The sequence below is a fragment of the Chrysochloris asiatica genome, unplaced genomic scaffold (genome assembly GCF_000296735.1).
Source record: "Chrysochloris asiatica unplaced genomic scaffold, ChrAsi1.0 scaffold00146, whole genome shotgun sequence".
NCBI lineage: Eukaryota > Metazoa > Chordata > Mammalia > Afrosoricida > Chrysochloridae > Chrysochloris > Chrysochloris asiatica.
In genome coordinates this window covers 428,444-446,618 of record NW_006408664.1, presented here as the reverse complement: position 1 = coordinate 446,618, position 18,175 = coordinate 428,444, and the positions used below count along the sequence as shown (strand labels likewise).

General features: G+C 39.3%; 1 protein-coding gene and 1 pseudogene across 1 annotated transcript in view; both read right to left on the bottom strand.

Moving 5' to 3' along the window:
* MDN1 (MDN1, midasin homolog (yeast)) overlaps positions 1–18,175 on the bottom strand; it is a 204,842-nt gene that overhangs the window by 146,964 nt on the left and 39,703 nt on the right. The window contains exons 3-10 of the mRNA XM_006870613.1: positions 12,899–13,123; positions 12,329–12,436; positions 12,057–12,249; positions 10,613–10,855; positions 10,260–10,391; positions 7,976–8,079; positions 5,934–6,048; positions 1,213–1,400 (exon numbers count right to left, since the gene is read on the bottom strand). Of these exons, the coding sequence (XP_006870675.1) occupies positions 1,213–1,400; positions 5,934–6,048; positions 7,976–8,079; positions 10,260–10,391; positions 10,613–10,855; positions 12,057–12,249; positions 12,329–12,436; positions 12,899–13,123 (1,308 nt within the window). The remainder of the gene's footprint in view (positions 1–1,212; positions 1,401–5,933; positions 6,049–7,975; positions 8,080–10,259; positions 10,392–10,612; positions 10,856–12,056; positions 12,250–12,328; positions 12,437–12,898; positions 13,124–18,175) is intronic.
* LOC102817310 lies at positions 3,966–4,180 on the bottom strand (annotated as a pseudogene).

The following is an 18,175-nucleotide window of genomic DNA, read 5'->3' as shown; positions in this document are numbered from 1 at the left end:
CATCATTAATTTACAAACTACTCAAATAATAGATTTTTTACTATTGTTATAATATGAAATGACATAAAAAGATACTAAGTGTTGTAGAGTCAGTTCCGGCTCAAAGTGACCCGTATAGAGTTTCTAAGAAGCAGCTGGTGAATTTGAACAGCTGGCCTTGCAGTCCAGTGCAACATCCCACAGCGCCACACCAGGAGTAAGGTGTATGGTGGTGGTTATGTACCTTGGAGTCGGTTCCGACTCAGCGACCTTACACAGGGTTTCTGAGGTGGTAAATTCTTTAAGGGAGAAGAAAATCTCATCTTTCTCCAGTAGAACAGTTACTAATTCTGAACTACTGCCCCTGAGATTAGCAGCCCGATTCATAACTACTATACTACCAGAGCTTCTAGAATAGGTATATATGAAACAAACAAACAAGTTGATTCTGCCTCATAGTCACCACACAGAGCAGAGTCGAACTGCCCGTAGGATTTCTAAGCCACATCTTTCTTCTGCAGATTGGTTGGTAGGTTTGACTGCTGATCTTTTTGGTTAACAACCAAGCATTCAACCACTGTGCCACCAGGGCTCCTTGGTGTATATACAGCAAATTGAAAAAGATTAAGTTAAGGCACTAAGTATCAGAAAGGGCAATCAATGAGAGAACAGTGTCAAACGTTCCAAGGTTTGAGGTCCCTGGAACCATGAAGGAAGAAGAGAGGAGAGCGGGACCCTACACAGAGAAGCAATGATGCCTAAGATGGAGGCAGAGATGATGACATGGAGAGATGGAGCAGCTGGGGACTTTAGACCAGGAGAGGGAGAGGGGCTGTGTGTTGACAACCAAGGGGCAGACTTGAAGTGTACACCCTTTGGTTGGTTGGTGATGCATGGAGGGGATTGTAACCATGGCAATGAAATGATATACGATAGGATGAATGTAAAACTAATGTTCTCCCATGTAAACTATCACATAATTCATAATAAAACATTTTTTAAAAAAGTTCCAAGGTTTGTCTTTAAATTATTCGAAGCTAAAATAATGTTACCTTTTATCAAGTATTCCCTGCTAATAACTGTAGATCTAAAAAAGGAAAGCATTTTCCTTTTTCACCATAAAGAGGCCCAGATTCTGAAATTTGACCTCTCATCAACATTTTGCTTTCTGATAGGCATTTTTGATTAAATCAGTTTTTAATATAACAACATAAAAAGTAATTAATCCAGTACCTTAGAGAGAATTCTCTTCCTTCTAGCCTTGGTCTTTTGCTTTCTCTTCTGTCTTCTGAAATTTCCTCAAGTGCCTGCTCACATTCAGCATAATTGTTCTGAGAATGGTTTTCACCAGTAAGTTGAATATAAATATCAAGCAGGTGATCAATTGCTGCCAATAGGCTGGGGTATCTATTCTGAAGAACCTGACAAAGCAAGAACAAAGTTTCAACAATACATAAATTTAAAAAGTATACCTAGACTACTAGTCACACTTTGCTGTTGTTACTATCTAGTCAATTCTGACTCATGGTGACTGACCCCTTGTATGCACAGAACTGCTGCACAGGGTCTTAAAAGGCCATGACCTTTTTGAAGCAGACCACTAGGCCTGACTCCTAAAGATGGACTGGCACAGCGGCAGCCATCAGTAGGCTTAAATATAGCAACGATCATGAGGTTGGTCCAGGATGGGGTAGTGTTTCATTCTGTTGAATAGTGGGTCACTATGAGTCAGTAGCGACTCGATGGCACCAAACAACATACTGTGCAATACTAGAGGTTCATAATACTGATTCTAAGCCTTTATGATATTGATTTGTTCAGCCTGAACTGTTAAAAAAGCAGGAAAATTCTAGATGTTACCATCAAATACATTTACATTTGCTTGAAAAGAAGCATACTGTGATTCCAATTTTGTATATGCAATGTCCACATATTTAATATATATTGTAATGTTCATAAAATTACAAAGATGAAGAAATAAAACCTTAAGAATGTCATCTCAAATGGTATACCTTATATAAAAAACCCTTATATTTCTTCATTTTTTAAATTGAGGATTTCACCAACAGTTTGAGCATATTTTAAACACAATAAAAGTAAAGACAAATAGAATTCCATGTCCTCTTCTGCATCCAGCTAGAACTTCTGACCATTTCCTGTAGCTGTACTGCTGCAGTTGTTTAATTTTTTCAACAAAGTTTTACTTGTGTGTAGTATTAATGATGTTGCTGTTAATAAATGTTATTAAGTCAGTTCCAAGGCATAGCAACACTACATAGGGTTTCTGAGATTGGAAATCTTTACAAGAGCAGAAAGCTTCATTTTTCTCCTACAGACTGGTGAGCTCAAGCCTCCAACTGTGTGGTTAGGAGTTCAGGTATTAATGATACTGTTGGATAATTTCCGCATTCAGTAGATCAAATTTCTCTGGAATAAACACAAATAAGGATTTTTTCTAGTCAGTTCACCATAGCTGGATCCCAAATTTCTGACATAGAGAAAGCACTTCCAGCACTGCATCTGTTTGCTGAAACATTTCAATTAGTTTTCCATCAATTCCCGGAACCTTGTATTTTGCCAGTGCCTTCAGTGAAGCTTCAGCTTCTTCCTTCAATACCAATGGTACTTTATCATATGCTATCTCCTAAAATGGTTGAACATTTGACCAGTCTTTTTATTTATTTATTAACTTTTTATTGTGAATTGAATGAAGGTTTACAGACAAGATCATCAGCTTTTACATTCAGCAAATCACACACTTTGTTTCACCTCAATGACTGCAATCCACTCCATGTAGTCAGTTTCCCCACCACTTTCTCCCTGTGGCTCTTATTTCCATCTCACTCTCTTTCTCATCCTTTCTCAACTCTATCCTTAGGTCAGTGTTGCTATTTTGATCTTGAATGACTTGGTGAGCATACCTTATTAATGTTGCTGTCCCACCTATAAACTTATCTACTGCTTGACTGAAAACTGGGCCACAAGGGTGACTTCCATTCAAACCTGAAGACTGGGCAAGAGCCAGAAATCAAGTTCCTCCATGACCAATTCTTTTTGATACAATTACTCTGTGTATTCCTTCTTTTGTTTTTCATTAAATGGAAAAGTATTATATAAACAGTTGATGCCAGAGAAATGAAGGTAATTTAAAAATTTTATAAGTATGAGAAGTTTCTATTTTGTTATGAGGTATTTTATATCATATTAGTTAAGATGCACTTCTCTATAATTACTTGAACACAGCTCCTTTGAAATTATTTCAGCCAGTCCTAGCATGTGACTTAAGAACTTGAAACCTAAAAAACCCCAATACTAGAAATGAAGGAGCTCTGATAACATAGTGGTTATGAATCGGGCTAAGAACAGCAAGGTCAGCAGTTCAAAACTACCAGCTGTTTCGCATGAGAAAGATGAAGCTTTCTGCTCCTGTAAAGATCTGCAGCCTTGGAAACCCTGTACAGGGTCGCTATGGGTCAGAATCGACTCCACGGGACATCACCACCACCACCACCACCATATTAGAAATGACTAACTTTTAAATGACTGGGATAAGGAATAAAGTTATCATCAGTTGATTGTTGTTGTTACGTGCTGCTGAGTTGGTTGTGACTCATAACAACCTGGTATAGGGTTTCCAAGGAGCAGCTGATAGGTTCTAACCACCAATTTTGTGGGTAGCAGTCCAGTGTTTATAACACAGTGCTACATCAGCTGTATTACGGTTGTTAATCCAACAAGACACCTTGTCTAAATATTTTTTCTTTGCATACAGCAATTGTTATGAATTAGAATCTTCAAAAAAAATAAGGGCAGGACAAGAGTACAATAAAGCTGTAGTTTAAGCCTCTCATATTTCTAAGCCTCTGACAGAAACAAGGCAAAGCAACTAAATGGTATTCCAGTATTTCAATCTAGTTGAACTTTCAGAGAAAGAGGCCAAGATATATCATTATCATATATACCATCTTGCCTCTTAACTAGTTACATTAGTTATTTCTGAAGAGCTTAATACCATCCAAATTCAAAGGTGGAAGAACACATAAATTGGTATGGTCACCAGCCAGAACAGACTGCAAAAGCACAAGTTGGCTGTGCTGGTACAGCCCTGAGGGAAACTGTCTTCCACAGAGGCTGAGTAGAACAGTCCTGCCAGAGAAACCAGTGGGACAAGAACAGTCAATGTAGTGAGACACAGATACATCCTCTCCCCCACTCATTATCAGCCATACTGACTTTTTAAAAGGCAAATCTGTTAAGAGAATTTAGTTGTGTGGCCTTTTTTTGTTCTAAATTACGATTTCCTGCTACTCCATTTCTTCCCTTCTTAATTTTGATATATCATCCTTGATGCCTGTGGTAACATATTGTTGCTGTTAAATTACATCAAGTAGGTTCCGACCCATAGTGACCCTATATAAGGTTTCCACTCAACAGCACTTAACAACAACAACTAGCAGCAGCTGGTGAACTTGAATTACTGACCTTGCAGTTCAAACGACTTTGCAGTGTGGCATATTAATCCACAGCGCCACACCAGTCATCAAAGATTAGACATGCTAATGCCAATTTCATTATTCAATTCATTTGTCGATACTTCGTATATGAGTGGCTTCTTGGAGAGCAGGTATACCAAGAAGTCTACCAGCACAAGGTCCAAGTCCTCAACTGTGATGGCCCCAACAGATGCATCCACCTGCAGGGACAGCAGTGTGTGCACCCCCTAAAGCACTGAGGTGAGTGTGCTGCATGCTCCACTCAGCAACATCCATCTTTTCATGCTTCTTGCATTGTTCAATACTTTGCCTACAGACTCCTTCAATGTTGAAACTAAGTTTATTATTGCAAGTCAAGTTTATTAAGGTAAAGTTACATACCAGAGATTCAGTCTCTTTTTAGGTATAAATAATCACCAACACAAACAAGAAAGCCATATATCTGTCACTCCAAAACACAAGAGTCCCTCATGGACCTTTTGCAGTTAATCTCTTCCCCAACCCTATACCTGTTTTCAGCAATTAAAAGTGATCGAGTCCAGTTCCCCATATATACCAGATGAAGAAAATACCTAAAGATTAACACCGTACCCATTTCCTGTATGTTAAGAGTGTTTCTTACACAAGCCATGTCATGAAAAGTTGTTTTTTTGCTATATATTTTCTTGTAAACTTACAACAAATATTACTGAAGCAAAGCATCCCTTCCATGCTTTTTTCACTGCTCTCCAAAATAAAGAGCTGGTGAATGAAACCTTTCAAAGAGAAAAGGTAGACGAAGCGTGGAAGAATGTCATCAATTGAGACAACTCTGTTAATGATCAACAATACTGGTAAGTGAATCAACATAAGAAATCTATTAATGCACCTTAATTTTCAGTAATACCCAAACCAAAGTATGCATTAAATTGCTCAGTATGAAAACACAACCTTAATAACAAATCTTTGGGAACATGTGGAGAAATTTAAATACAGTCTGGGTATTAAATGATATTGAGTAATTACTATTAGTTTTCTTGGAAGTAATTATGCTTCTGTGTTTATATATAAAACTGCCTTTAAAATTTCAGAGATGCATACTGAGTATCTGGAGGCCTGGTGTGGCGCTGTGGGTTAACGCAAGGTGGGTTTGAACCCCAAGGCAGAAGTTCAAGCTCAGCAGCCATTCCTTGGAAACGCTATATAGAGTTGCTATGAGTTGGAACCGACTCAATGGCACATAACAACAACAACTGAGTATTTAGGGATGAAATATTATAGGGCTTGCTTCAAAATACTTTAGCAAAGAAAAAAAATAATAGAAGAGGCAGGCATCGTAAAATGTTAACAAATAAGCTGCTAAATTAAAGTTGATGGATGCTTTGGTGGTTATATATTGCGTTTCTACTTTTATGTGTGTTTGAAACGTCTCATATTAAAAATAAAGACAGCATGGATAATTTATTTCTAATAACCACATACCTCATTCAGTTCTGTCTTATCCATGTTTTTCAGGTGAATTTTGGTCCAATATTTATCTAACAAAGTAGCATGGCTGTTCAATGGTCGATACCAATTTCCACCGTAGCTTAAAAGTCTACATTTCAAAATAAAAGAGTTAGACAAAACTATTAATTTTAACCTTGAATTATCACTCAAGATTATCTCTTGCTTTACAATATCCCACATATGAACAACATTCATAATTCCTTCTGCCAAATACTACTCTGGGCTTTTAGGCTCTATGGAAAATTTAAGGACAACAGTTGACCTCCTAAAGATTGACAGTTCAGCTTTGCTGTTGTTAAGAGCTGTCATACGTTGTTTCCAATTAATTCATATTGACCCTGCATGAGGTGTTTCAGAGGAGCAGTTTGTGGCTTTGAATCACCAACCTTGCAGTTAGTAGTCCAGTGCATATCCTACAGCACCACATCAGGAGTCTTAAAGCTTTAACCAAATTCTTTTCAAATCACTGCAAATAATTCTATTACGTGTCATGGCCTCAGTGACATGATCCTCTTCTTTATGCACAAATAGGCAAGAAGAATCATGATCCAAGATTATAGCATTAAAAATTAGTTCACTGCATGTTAGTAGAATTATAGAACCAAAAGTTATTTTAAATTTTCCAAAAGAGAAGGAGGTATTAAATACTCTGAGCAAGTTAGATGCTCACATCTAAGCCATTTAATGAACTCTTAAACTATTCTGAAGAGAAGGTATCATTTTTAATTCTAACACATAAGAATAATGTCTCTTGCTCACTCAGCTATGATTACAAACAACAGAGTTGGCAAGCGAACTTATCTGACTTCTTCCCATGATGTCATACATTTATCTGGGAAATGTATGAATCTAATAGTAAAGAATGATACTGTCTCTGTGAATAAGGGTCCCACCAGGAGCTCTTAGACCACTGTCAGGTTAGCTCAACAACCAGCTGGGAGGGAGTGAATGTCCACCACATTAAACACTAACACAGTCACCAATTATAATCTGATGCTGGGCACATTAAAATCTTAGAAAACTTGTACAGAGTTAAATTAGTACTAGGAAATGAACCATGGCTTTCCCGTTACTATAAAATACACAAAAGAACACGTATTAAGTCTGTTCAATTTTTATACCACCATTTAAAGTCAGCTGTTATTGTTGTGTACTATCACACAGATTACAAGTCAAAGTGACTTGATATGACAAAACAGACCTACTCACACACAGATGAGGGCAGTGGGTTTGAACCACTGACCTTCCATTTACCAACAATGCATTTAACCACTGAGCTGCCAGGGCTCCTTTGAGGAGGTATTATTAGCCTCATTATAATCAAACTGACAAGGTACACACAGGTACTAAGTTTCACAGGCAGAACTCAAACCCAAGCCTATCTGACAATACTATCTAATCTCTCTGATTGTTTTTAAAACTAAGATAAAATTTTTTTGATTATTTTTAGTGGGAAAAAACAGGTATAAGAACAAAACACAAAGCTTAATTTTCTAAATTAATTATCTTCATTAGAAATGAGCACATCATGAGATCCCTACCTAGAAGGGCAGTGATGGCACAGGCATTGGCAGAGGCAGCGGCAGCGGCAGCGGCATGGAGGGACAGAGGCGACAAGGGCTCTAGGCCCATGGACTGAGTAAAGCTGTGGGCCTACAGGTAGAAGGTTGGCTTGCAGAACGTGCCCTTTGAACATTTAAATAAATACATATTTTTCGCTTTGTATGTGTGCAAATATTTTTGCTTTGTTCATTTGTGAAATAAAGATGTAGATGGGGAGCCACACGGAGGAAGTAGGATAATTGTTGTTGCATGTAGGTAGACAAAATCAGTGAGATGAAACAAAGTATATGATTTGTTGAATGTACCTCTGATGATCTTGTCTGTAAACCTGCACTCAATTCACAATAAAAACTTAAAATAAATAGAAAACGAGAAGCTTGAATCTGTCTTCAGTCCAACTAACCTGGCTGAGTTGGACCCCATGAACTCAATAATGGGTTATTAAGACCTACCTTCTAGTTGCAAAGAACTGAAATCCAGGAGCCACTTTCAGACAGTCACCACGGCCAGGAATCAAGAGCTCTCCATTTTCCAAGAGAGGGATCAGCACGGAAACCTAAAACACAAAACCCACAGATGAAGCTATGAAGACAGATGTAACAAAAAACAGACCAACCCTCTCTCCAAATGATGAACACGTATTAGAGAAACCTCAGTTCTTGTAGTGTTAACTGGTCACCATGCAGGCAGGAAAGTCTGAGGCACCTACACTTCAGCACAGATTACAACCTGCACTGTGTAATGCATTCATTCAACTAACTATGCACTCAGAATTGCCTAGCGTGGTCCTAGAAAGCAAGATTCTGAGGATACTAACATGCCTGAGACTTTCTAGTGCAAAGTCTGAGAGGAGATAGATAACATACAGCACGATCAGCTAAGGTGAGTCGGTTATGTTCTTAAGAAAACACCTTCACTATCATGATAATCAAGTTTAAATTTGACCAATTGAACCACATGCTCTCTCTAGAAAAAAATGTGTTGACAAGAAGGAAATGGTCTGTACAAAATGGAGCTCAGAGTACAAGAAAGTCTTGATGCTCATCAGACATGACAAAATGAGTAGGCAGCAAAAATGATCAGTTTGGTCACCAATCTGGACTAGATCAACATAGCACTTAGCTGTCAGATAAGGAAATTGTTGTTGTTGCTAATGCTGAATGCCATTCAGTCAATTCTGACCCATAGCCACCCTGTATAGGGTTTCCAAAGAGTGGTTGGTGAGCTTGAACAGCTGACTTTGCAGTCCAGCAGATTAACCCACAGAGCCACACAAGGGCTCCATCAGACAAGGATAGGGCCCTTTAATGGCTTCCCAGGTACCAGATATCTGAAAAACTGCCCAGGTTGAAGTATAATATGAAGAGAAAAAACCCTCAATGAACACTATTAAACAAGCCTTTATGGTTTATATTTCAGTTCTATTTTTAAGTCTAACTCGTCTGGATTTTGGATTTATTAAGAAAACTCAGTTTTAAGACCCAGAAAATTGCACATCAAGACCAAAGAAAGTAGTGACCTAACTGTGAGACTCAATCTGGGCCAGCATCCCCAGAATAGCTTTACCTCATCACATTCTAAAAGCACCAACTGTTACTCATATACACACTTATTCTAAGAAACTCCTCCTCTCTCTCACATCAGCTTAAACCTATCCATACATACATATTCATTCTCTTTCATATTCAAGAAAAAGGCCATATGCAGGTTAACTTGAAGTTCCACTTTAAAGTAAAATTAAATCCAATCTTAGCAAAATCTATGCAAAGGAAAAATTTTTCATTCTGAAATAAAGTTTTTGCCAGAATTTACAAAATACAAAGGAAACAGGGATTGTTTCCATGATTTAATTCTATATGCACAGAATAGACCAAAATGTATATCCAGTATGTTTTTCTTATACACAATATAAGACAAAGAACCCTCTCATTGCAGCAACTCTTCCCTTCATTTTTCTAAGCCCACTGGTCTACAGCTGCCATAGCTGAGAAATGGGATCCCAAATTTATCAATGTATCTATAACACAGGTATTTTCTACCAGGTCTACTCATAAGTATACTGTGAAATTGGTCATAATTTAAGTACAGTAGGGGAAAAGTACAGAGCATAAAACATAGAAGAAGCAGAATTTTACAGATTCTCCATTAAGCAAGACACCAGCCAAGTAATCCAAGACTTCAAATCAGATTAAATAGGTAACCGTAAATTAGTTTCTTATATCATCTCTAATCCCACAATATATTTGTTTAAACCAGTCCCAGAATCATTATTAAAAAAATGTTCCTTAATGTAAAGGTAGATGTTTTGTAGCAAAGGAGGGGAGTGGTTGACTTTGCAGTCCAGGAGTGGAGGACCCTGGGACCATCAAGGGAGAAGAGCAGAGTGCAGGACCCTACCCAGAGAAACAGTGTCACCAGAGATGGAGGCAGAGACAATGACATGGAGAAATGGAGCGGCTGGGGACTCTAGACCCAGAGAGGGAGAGAGGGGCTGTGTGCTGACAACCAGGGGGCAGGCTTACAGGGTATACCCTTTGGTTGATTGATGATGCATGGAGGGGACTGTAATCATGGCAATGAAATGATATACGATAGGATGAATGTAAAGTCAATGTTCTATCATGTAAACTATCACATAATTCACAATAAAAACTTTATTCTGTGGCTTGAAAAAAAAAAATTTGTTCATCAAAGACAGGAAAGACGATACGAAACATAATTAGTAAGCAGACGTACTACGTCTAAAGGGGCATAGTCAATGTCCTCCAGAAGGATCCAGTGGCCTTTGGTGGCTGCCTGTGTCAAAGTGCCAGGCTGCCACACAAACTCTCCCGGGACATCTGTGCAGCGATACATCCCCAACAGCATCTGTAAAGAGAGGAAACAATAATTAAGCAAGCCACACACCTGAGGTACTGATGCTACATTTCTTTGATTATTTGTTACTTTTCCATAGAGATATAAGTAGGCACTTGAGGTTTATGTAGCTCACCTTTATCAGGTAACAAGGCAAACACAAAGCAAAACAAAACTTGAATATAAATGTTAATAGGCATGCCAATCCACCAAAGCTTGTAATTTTTAATTACCTTACTGTCAGTCTGATCTCCAAGCTGGACTTTGAGAAGATGAGGGGGTTTCCTTCTACCTGTCATTGCAGCTAAATGTTCAACTAATGAAGTTTTGCCACATCCTATTGGTCCTTCCAACAACACGGCATTCTGAGAAGCTACTGCCATGGCCAACGTTTGAAGATTTTTGCAGACTGACTCAACCAGTACATAAGACCTGAGGGCCAGCTCCTGTTCATATGAAGAACCCCTATTACTAGCCTGAGGAGGCAAATGACAAATAAAAGGCATGTCAAGAAGAGACTCTCCTTCAAAGGACATTTTATAACTTTTACAACCATGCTCCCACTGATTTTACATCAATCTGTCAATGAAATACTAGTATCAGAAAACTCAAGATACAAAGCCTATTACAGAGCAAATACGTTATTAAAAATAAATGCAAGGGAAAAATGGAATGAAAAGATAATGAACGAGATTTTTTTCAGAAACTCCCTCGAATCCAGCTTTTTTCCCTCTTTTTGGTTTTTTTTTTTTTTTTCTTCTTCTTTAATTTTACTTTTTTTTAAGAAGAGGGCAAATTTAAGCAATAGCCTGCCCAAAGTTTAAGAAGGGGAGTCACAGTTGAGGTTTTCTTCCCCTTTCCTGAATTCTAGGATTTCACATCTAAGACCAGCAATGCAACACTTGTGAGACAATCAGATAAATATGAACAGAACACTGAGATTATTTTATATGAGATTATTCAACTATTTTATGCAGAATCAAAGTATTGGGGTAATTAAAAAAAAATCATTTAGAATTTTCTTTAAACTGCTAACTTTTAACAGGTATTAAATAACTGGCCAGTCTTCAGAAGATATGCAAAACAAAATGGGAGTTTCCTTTTCTATGTTACTGGGTTTGGAGTAGCGGATGGAGAAGGAGGTTGGTGACTAGAAGGGAACTCAAAGGGCTTTTGAGGTGCTGGTAATATTATGTCTTAGGACTGATTATATGGACTGTGGCAAGAAGGAAGACCCTGGCCCCTAATTCAACAGGCCAAGATAACACTCAGAAAGGATGAGACTGCTTACATTTATCAAAGAGTAGCTCAAGTGTCTCCAGGCAAATTATTCTGTCTGTTTCATATAAACATGGGATCACAACAAATGTTGCCCAACTTTACACAGCTATCACAACAAGCAAATGAGAAGATAAATGGAAGCACTTTGCTGAAGTTAAATGTATCCGCCCAAGCATCATTACTGTGTCTAATTTAATATTAAAGAAGGACAAAGGTGATATATCAAGGGAGGAGGGCACTCAGTGAATTTCTCTTAATCTCTCCCTCAACACTTCCAAAACAAGAGTAGCAATTATTTGGTTGACACTAGTACATAGAATCCAGCCAAGGGAAGCGCACACTCAGTGTTTGGGAGGGGACAAGGAGGTACCACACAACCCTTGGATGCCAACAGACCTGCTCTCCAAGTGCCAGTGGCTGCCCAGGCAATACCACTCCACAGACAGTGGTCACCCTGGAGGAAAGGTCTGCAGAAACAAGGTGTCCCTGTAAGGACTGCAGGTCCTTCTCCTTACACCAAAGGGAAGCTTCCGGATTGGCCAAAACCAAGGCCTTCTCCAAGTCCTGCAGCTGGGCCTCTTCCAGTAACCTGGAGGGAACCAGAATCTCATCAATGACTTGAATGAGCAAGAGGTCACATTAAGTTCTCCAGTAATGAGCTTGCATACCTCAACCTAAAATGGATCAATTCCTCATTACTGAAAATCTTCTTAAGAAATGATAACTTGTGCTCTTCATTCATACAGGTGACCAAAGCAAGACAATTGGCTGTGTACCTGAAGGAAAAAAACAACAAAAAAGAGTATGTCAATTCAATTATCTGCAATTGACTGCGCAGGAGAAAGATGAGGCTTTCTGATCCCTCGGAAATCCTATACAGGGTCACTATGAGTCAGAACCAACTCCACTGAACACCACCACCACTAGTTGCCTGAATACTAGAAAATGAAATCTAAAAGAATTACCATCATACAGAACTAAGAGTAGAAAATCAGGCAGGGTGAACTAGCTCAACAGAAAATGAAAAAGATAGCATTCCATTCTGGTAGAACTAAGCCTGGATTGACAGTTTCACATCTCTTATCATCTCATTTACTCTGATGGGACACTGATGTAAGGAAAAGTAGTAAGAACCCAAATGGTACAAGAACAAAAGTGAGAAAATGGTATCCTTTCCCTCCACAGTCCCTCTACCAGCCCCACACCCCCAGCACAGGAAAGGCACCACAGTTACCCACCAGCGGACCAAGGTATCATGGCTTCTGAGAAGAGGGACACACACACTCCAGTCCCAGAGTTCCCGGAACACAGATTGCTCTTGCTGCAGAAACTTGTAGGCGGCTTCCATCAAGTCCCGGAGTTTCATCCGCCGTCGCCCATAGCGGACTGGGTTAGCATCTGAAGTCTCTAGGAAGAGTCTCTGAAAAACTGGGGAAGCGTCCTTGAAATACCTCAGGGCAAAACTTCAGAAAGCAAGAGAAATAGAGTATTTTTCTGTATTGATTGGCATATTAAAGTACACATTTCTACAGAGACTAGTTAAGAGAACATAACAGGAACCCCCAGGGATCTAAAACAAAGAGGGACATGAGCTCAATTCACCTAATCCTCAAACTATATCCTATTAACTTCTGGAGACACAACCAGAGCTAAAAATATCTAAGAGGATGCAAAAACTTAGTGATTACCCCCAAAAGCAGAGGTACTTATCCCACAAGTGTTTACTACATAAACACATTCTTCTACAACAAACATTTGTTATTAAACACTTACTATGAGTCAGACACTGTAATAAGCCCTAGTGAATTGAAAACCAAGATTACACTTTCCTTAAGTTTGCTGTCTAACAAGTAAGACAATCATTTACAGAAACTAGAGGCACAGCAAAAAAAATTCAACTGACTCTGGCGGAGTTAAGATAAGGTGCCTAGGCTACATCTTAAAAGATAGAGAAGAAATCCTTAAGAGAACGTAAAGAAAAAGGACACTCCAGGCAGTGGAAACAAAACGCTCAATGAGAGCAAAAGGAAACAGTCTGGTATACCATAGCAACCACAGTGTCTGATGGCTAAAAAACAGGAAGATCTGAACAGGCAGGATGAGGCTGGAGAGGAGGGCAGGGCTAGATCACACAGAGCCTGGAAGGCTACAGTAAGACCTGTTGCTTTGCTGTACTGTCCTTGTTTCTCACGCATATGTATAGATGCATTGTATGAGGAGCTCCAGGAAACTCCATGAGAAACACTAAGGCATCTTTATTCACTCATTAAACATTTACCGAGTACCTGTTATATCGCAGACACTGTGCAAATATTAGAAATATGTTGTAAATAAGTAACTTGGGAAAGCAAGCTAATTTGAGAGCCTCAGAGGATTTTGGTGCAAGGGGGAGGTCCTAATGATGATGGTGATGATGATGAAGATCCTTAACAATTTACTGATGAATTACCATGTACCAGAAGTTAGTTAAGGAACAAAAGAGAAGTGTTATTGGCTAAAAGGCAAGCAGCTAGCATCATACCTATATATGTACTTCTCCAATAGAATGTCAGCTCTAAGAACATAGAGATTTTGGTCTGTTTTATTCAACACTATCCCATCGCCTTGTAGTACAGTGGGTTATGAGTTGGGCTGCTAACTGCAAGGTCAATAGTTGGATTTTACCAGTTGGAGCTCTGGTACCATAGTGGTTATGAATCGGGCTGCTAACCTCAAGGTCGGAAGTTCAAAACTACCAGCTGTTTTGTGGGAGAAAGATGAGGCTTTCTGCTCCTCTAAAGATTTGCAGCCTGTGCAGGGTCACTATGAGTCAGAACCGACTCCACGGTACTTAACAACAACCACCTAGGGAGAAAGATGAGGCTCTCCGCTCCTGTAAAGATTTACAGCCTCAGAAACGCTATACAAGGTTCCTATGAGTCAGAACCAACTCCACGGTACTTAACAACAACCACCTAGGGAGAAAGATGAGGCTCTCCGCTCCTGTAAAGATTTACAGCCTCAGAAACGCTATACAAGGTTCCTATGAGTCAGAACCAACTCAATGGCACATAACCACCATATCCCATTGACTAGAACAGTTGCTGTTAAGTCAGCTCTGACTCATAGCGACCTTCTGAGGTGGGTTTAAACCGCTGACTTATGTTATAGTTGTTAGGTGCCATCAAGTTGGTACTGATTCATAGTGACCCTATGCACAGCAGAACAAAACACTGCCAGATCCTGGGCCAACCTCACTATTGTTGCCATGCTTGAGTCCATCAATGCTGCCACTTGGCCAATCCATCTCATTGGGGGTCTTCCTCTTTTTCTCTGACCCTCCTTCTTACCAAACATGCTATCCTTCTCCAGTGACTGGTCCCTCCTGACTATATGTCCAAAGTATAAGAGATCAAGTTTGGCCATGCTGGCCTCCATGGAGCACTCTGGCTGCACTTCTTCCAAAATGGATCTATTGGTTCTTTTGGCAGCCCATGGCATTTTCAATATTCTCCGCCAATACCATAACTCAAATGCATTAATTCTTCTATGGTCTTCCTTATTTACTGTCCAGCTTTCAAATGCAATATGAGGTTATTGAAAATACCATGGCTTGGGTCAGGCACACCTTAGTCCTCACATTTTTGCTCTTCAACACTTGAAAAAGGTCTTGTGCAGCAGATTTACCTAATGCAATACATCATTTGATTTCTTGACTGCTGCTTCCCTGAGTGTTGATAGTTCATGCAAGAAGAACGAAGTCCTTGACAACTTCATTCTTTTCTCCTTTGATAAGAATGCTGTTTACTGGTCCAGTGGTGAGGATTTTTGTTTTCTTGACATTGAGATGTAATGCATACCGAAGGCAGTGCTCTTTGATCTTCATCAGTGAATATTTTAAGTCCTCTTCACTTTCAGCAAGCAAGGCTGTATCATCTGCGTATCACAGGTTATTAATGAGTCTTCCTCCAATCCTGATGCCAAGTTTTTCTTCATAGAACCCAGCTTCTCATATTATTTGCTCAGTATACAGGTTGAATAAGTATGGTGAAATAATACAACCTTGTTGCACACCTTTCCTCTTTTTAAACCATTCAGTGTTCCCATGTTCTGTTCAAACAACTGCCTCTTGGTCCACGTACAGATTCCTCATGAGCACATTTAAGTGTTCCAGAATACTCATACATCACAATGTTGTCCATAGCTTGTCATGGTCCATACAATCTAAAGGCTTTGCATAGTCAATAAAGCACAGGAAACATCTTTCTGATATTCTCTGCTTTCAGCCAAGATCCATCAGACATCAGCACTGATATCCCTTATTCCACAGCCTCTTCTGAATCTGGCTTGAACCTTTGGGAGTTCTCTGTCAATATATGCTTGCAGCCATTCTGTATTATTACCTTTAGTAAACTTTACTCGTATGGGATATCAAAGAGATTGTTCGATGATTTCTGCATTCAGTTGGGTCACCTCTATTTGGAATGGGAACAAATACAGATCTCTTCCAATCAGTCAGCCAGATCATTGTCTTCCAAATTTCTTGGCAGAGATGAGTGAGTGACTCCTGTTCCGCCTCACTTTCTTGAAAGATTTCAGTTTTTATTCCATCAATTCATAATGCCTTGTTCTTTGCCAATTCCTTCAATGCATCTTGAACTTCCTCCTTCAGGATCATTGGCTCTTGATCATATGCTACCTCTTGAAACGGTTGAACATTAACCATTTCCTTTTGGTACAGTGACTCTGTGTATTTCTTCCATCTTCTCTTGAGGCTTTCTACATCATTCAATAATTAGCCCAGTGAATCTTTCAATAACGAAAGTCGAGGCTTGAATTTTTTCTTCAGTTCCCCCAGCTTGAGAAATGCTGAGAGTGTTCTTCCTTTTTAGTTTATGACTCCAGATTTTTGTACATTTTTTTTTTTGTAATATTTGGCTTTATCTTCTTGAGCTGATCTTTGAAATTTTCTGTTGAGCTCTTGGACCTCCTCATTTCTTCTATTTGCTTTAGCATCTCTACACCGGAGAGTAAGTTTCTGTGTTTCTTCTGATATCCATTTTGACTTTTTCCATCTTTCTTGTCTTCTTAATGACTTTTTGCTTTCTTGCTGTATAATGTTCTTGATGTCATCCCACAATTCTGGTCTTCTGTCTTTAGTGTTTAATGTATCAAATCTGTTCTTCAGACAATCTCTAAATCATATCCCATTGCCTAGAACGGTTCCTGACACTAAGTTGTTGTTAAGTCGGCTCTGACTCATAGTGACCCTATAAAGGGTTTCTGAGGAGCAGCGGGTGGGTTTGACCCGCTGACATATAGTCAAAAATAGTTGATAAACTAAATGTTTCATTTAATCTTGATAATTATCCTGTAGTAGAAATGTCGAGTGCAAGTAGCAAAAGATAATTCTAAGGAGAAATTCTATTGTACTGAGGAAAAGGAAAGGATTAATTAAAGAATAATGACAGTGACAAAAGGTATCTCTGTATAGGCATCTAGACCTTGAGGGGATGTCAATTTCAACTCCTAATGACCCCATGTGGGTCTGAGGAGAATGGTGCTTCATAGGGTTTTCAATGGTGGATTTTTCAGAAGTAGGTTGCCAGGCCATTCTTCCAAGGTAGATGGAAACCTCTAACTTTTTGGTTATAGGTCAAAGGTATTAACCATTTGAGCCAACTAGAGATTCCTTGTGGAGTCCTGGTGTGATGCTGTGGGCTAATAAGTCCGATGGCAAAGTCATTTGAACTGCAAAGTCAGTGGTTCAAGCTCACCAGCTGCTCCTTGGAAACCCTATACAGGGTCGCTATGGGTCAGAATTGGCTCAACAGCACTTAACAACAACAAGAGATTCCTTGTGGGAAAAGTCAAAATAGAAAAAAGGAACCTATGGTAGCGTAATGGTTACGAATCGGGCTGCGAACCTTAAGACGAGCAGTTCGAAACTACCAGCTGCTCCACGGGAGAAAGATGAGTCATTCTGCTCCCGTAAAGATTTATAGCCTCGTAAACACTGTACAGGGTCGCTATGGGTCGGAACCAACTCGAAGGCACTCAACAACAACAACAACAACATAGAATACTTATAGCTTTACAAAGCATGAAAATTGGACCCAGCTGAGTTGGACCAACCCAAGTCAAGTATTTCCACGGGGCAGAAATGACAAGTATCTCTCTCCAGGTACAGAGATCCCTCCCAAACTAATGGTGTTACATAGAGAAAAATCAGGAAGCAAAGAAAGTGGAGCCACAGATGGTCTAGAGCTAGCTCCACTTGAAAGTTTTTGTTGTAAACAAAAAGTAAAGTGACCAATAACAGAATGCAAATTAGGTATGAAATACTTTTGTGCACTACAGGCCTGGTGATTCTCAGAAAACTCTGGTCAAGAGACGCAGGAAGAAAGCATCAGCAGTCCCAGTGAGGAAAGAAATAAGTTTCCATAACTGTACTCCTGATGTACCGCAGTAGAATCAATCAGGACTAGACTTCAAACCACAAGGTTGGCAGTTCAAACCTACCAGCTACTCCTTGG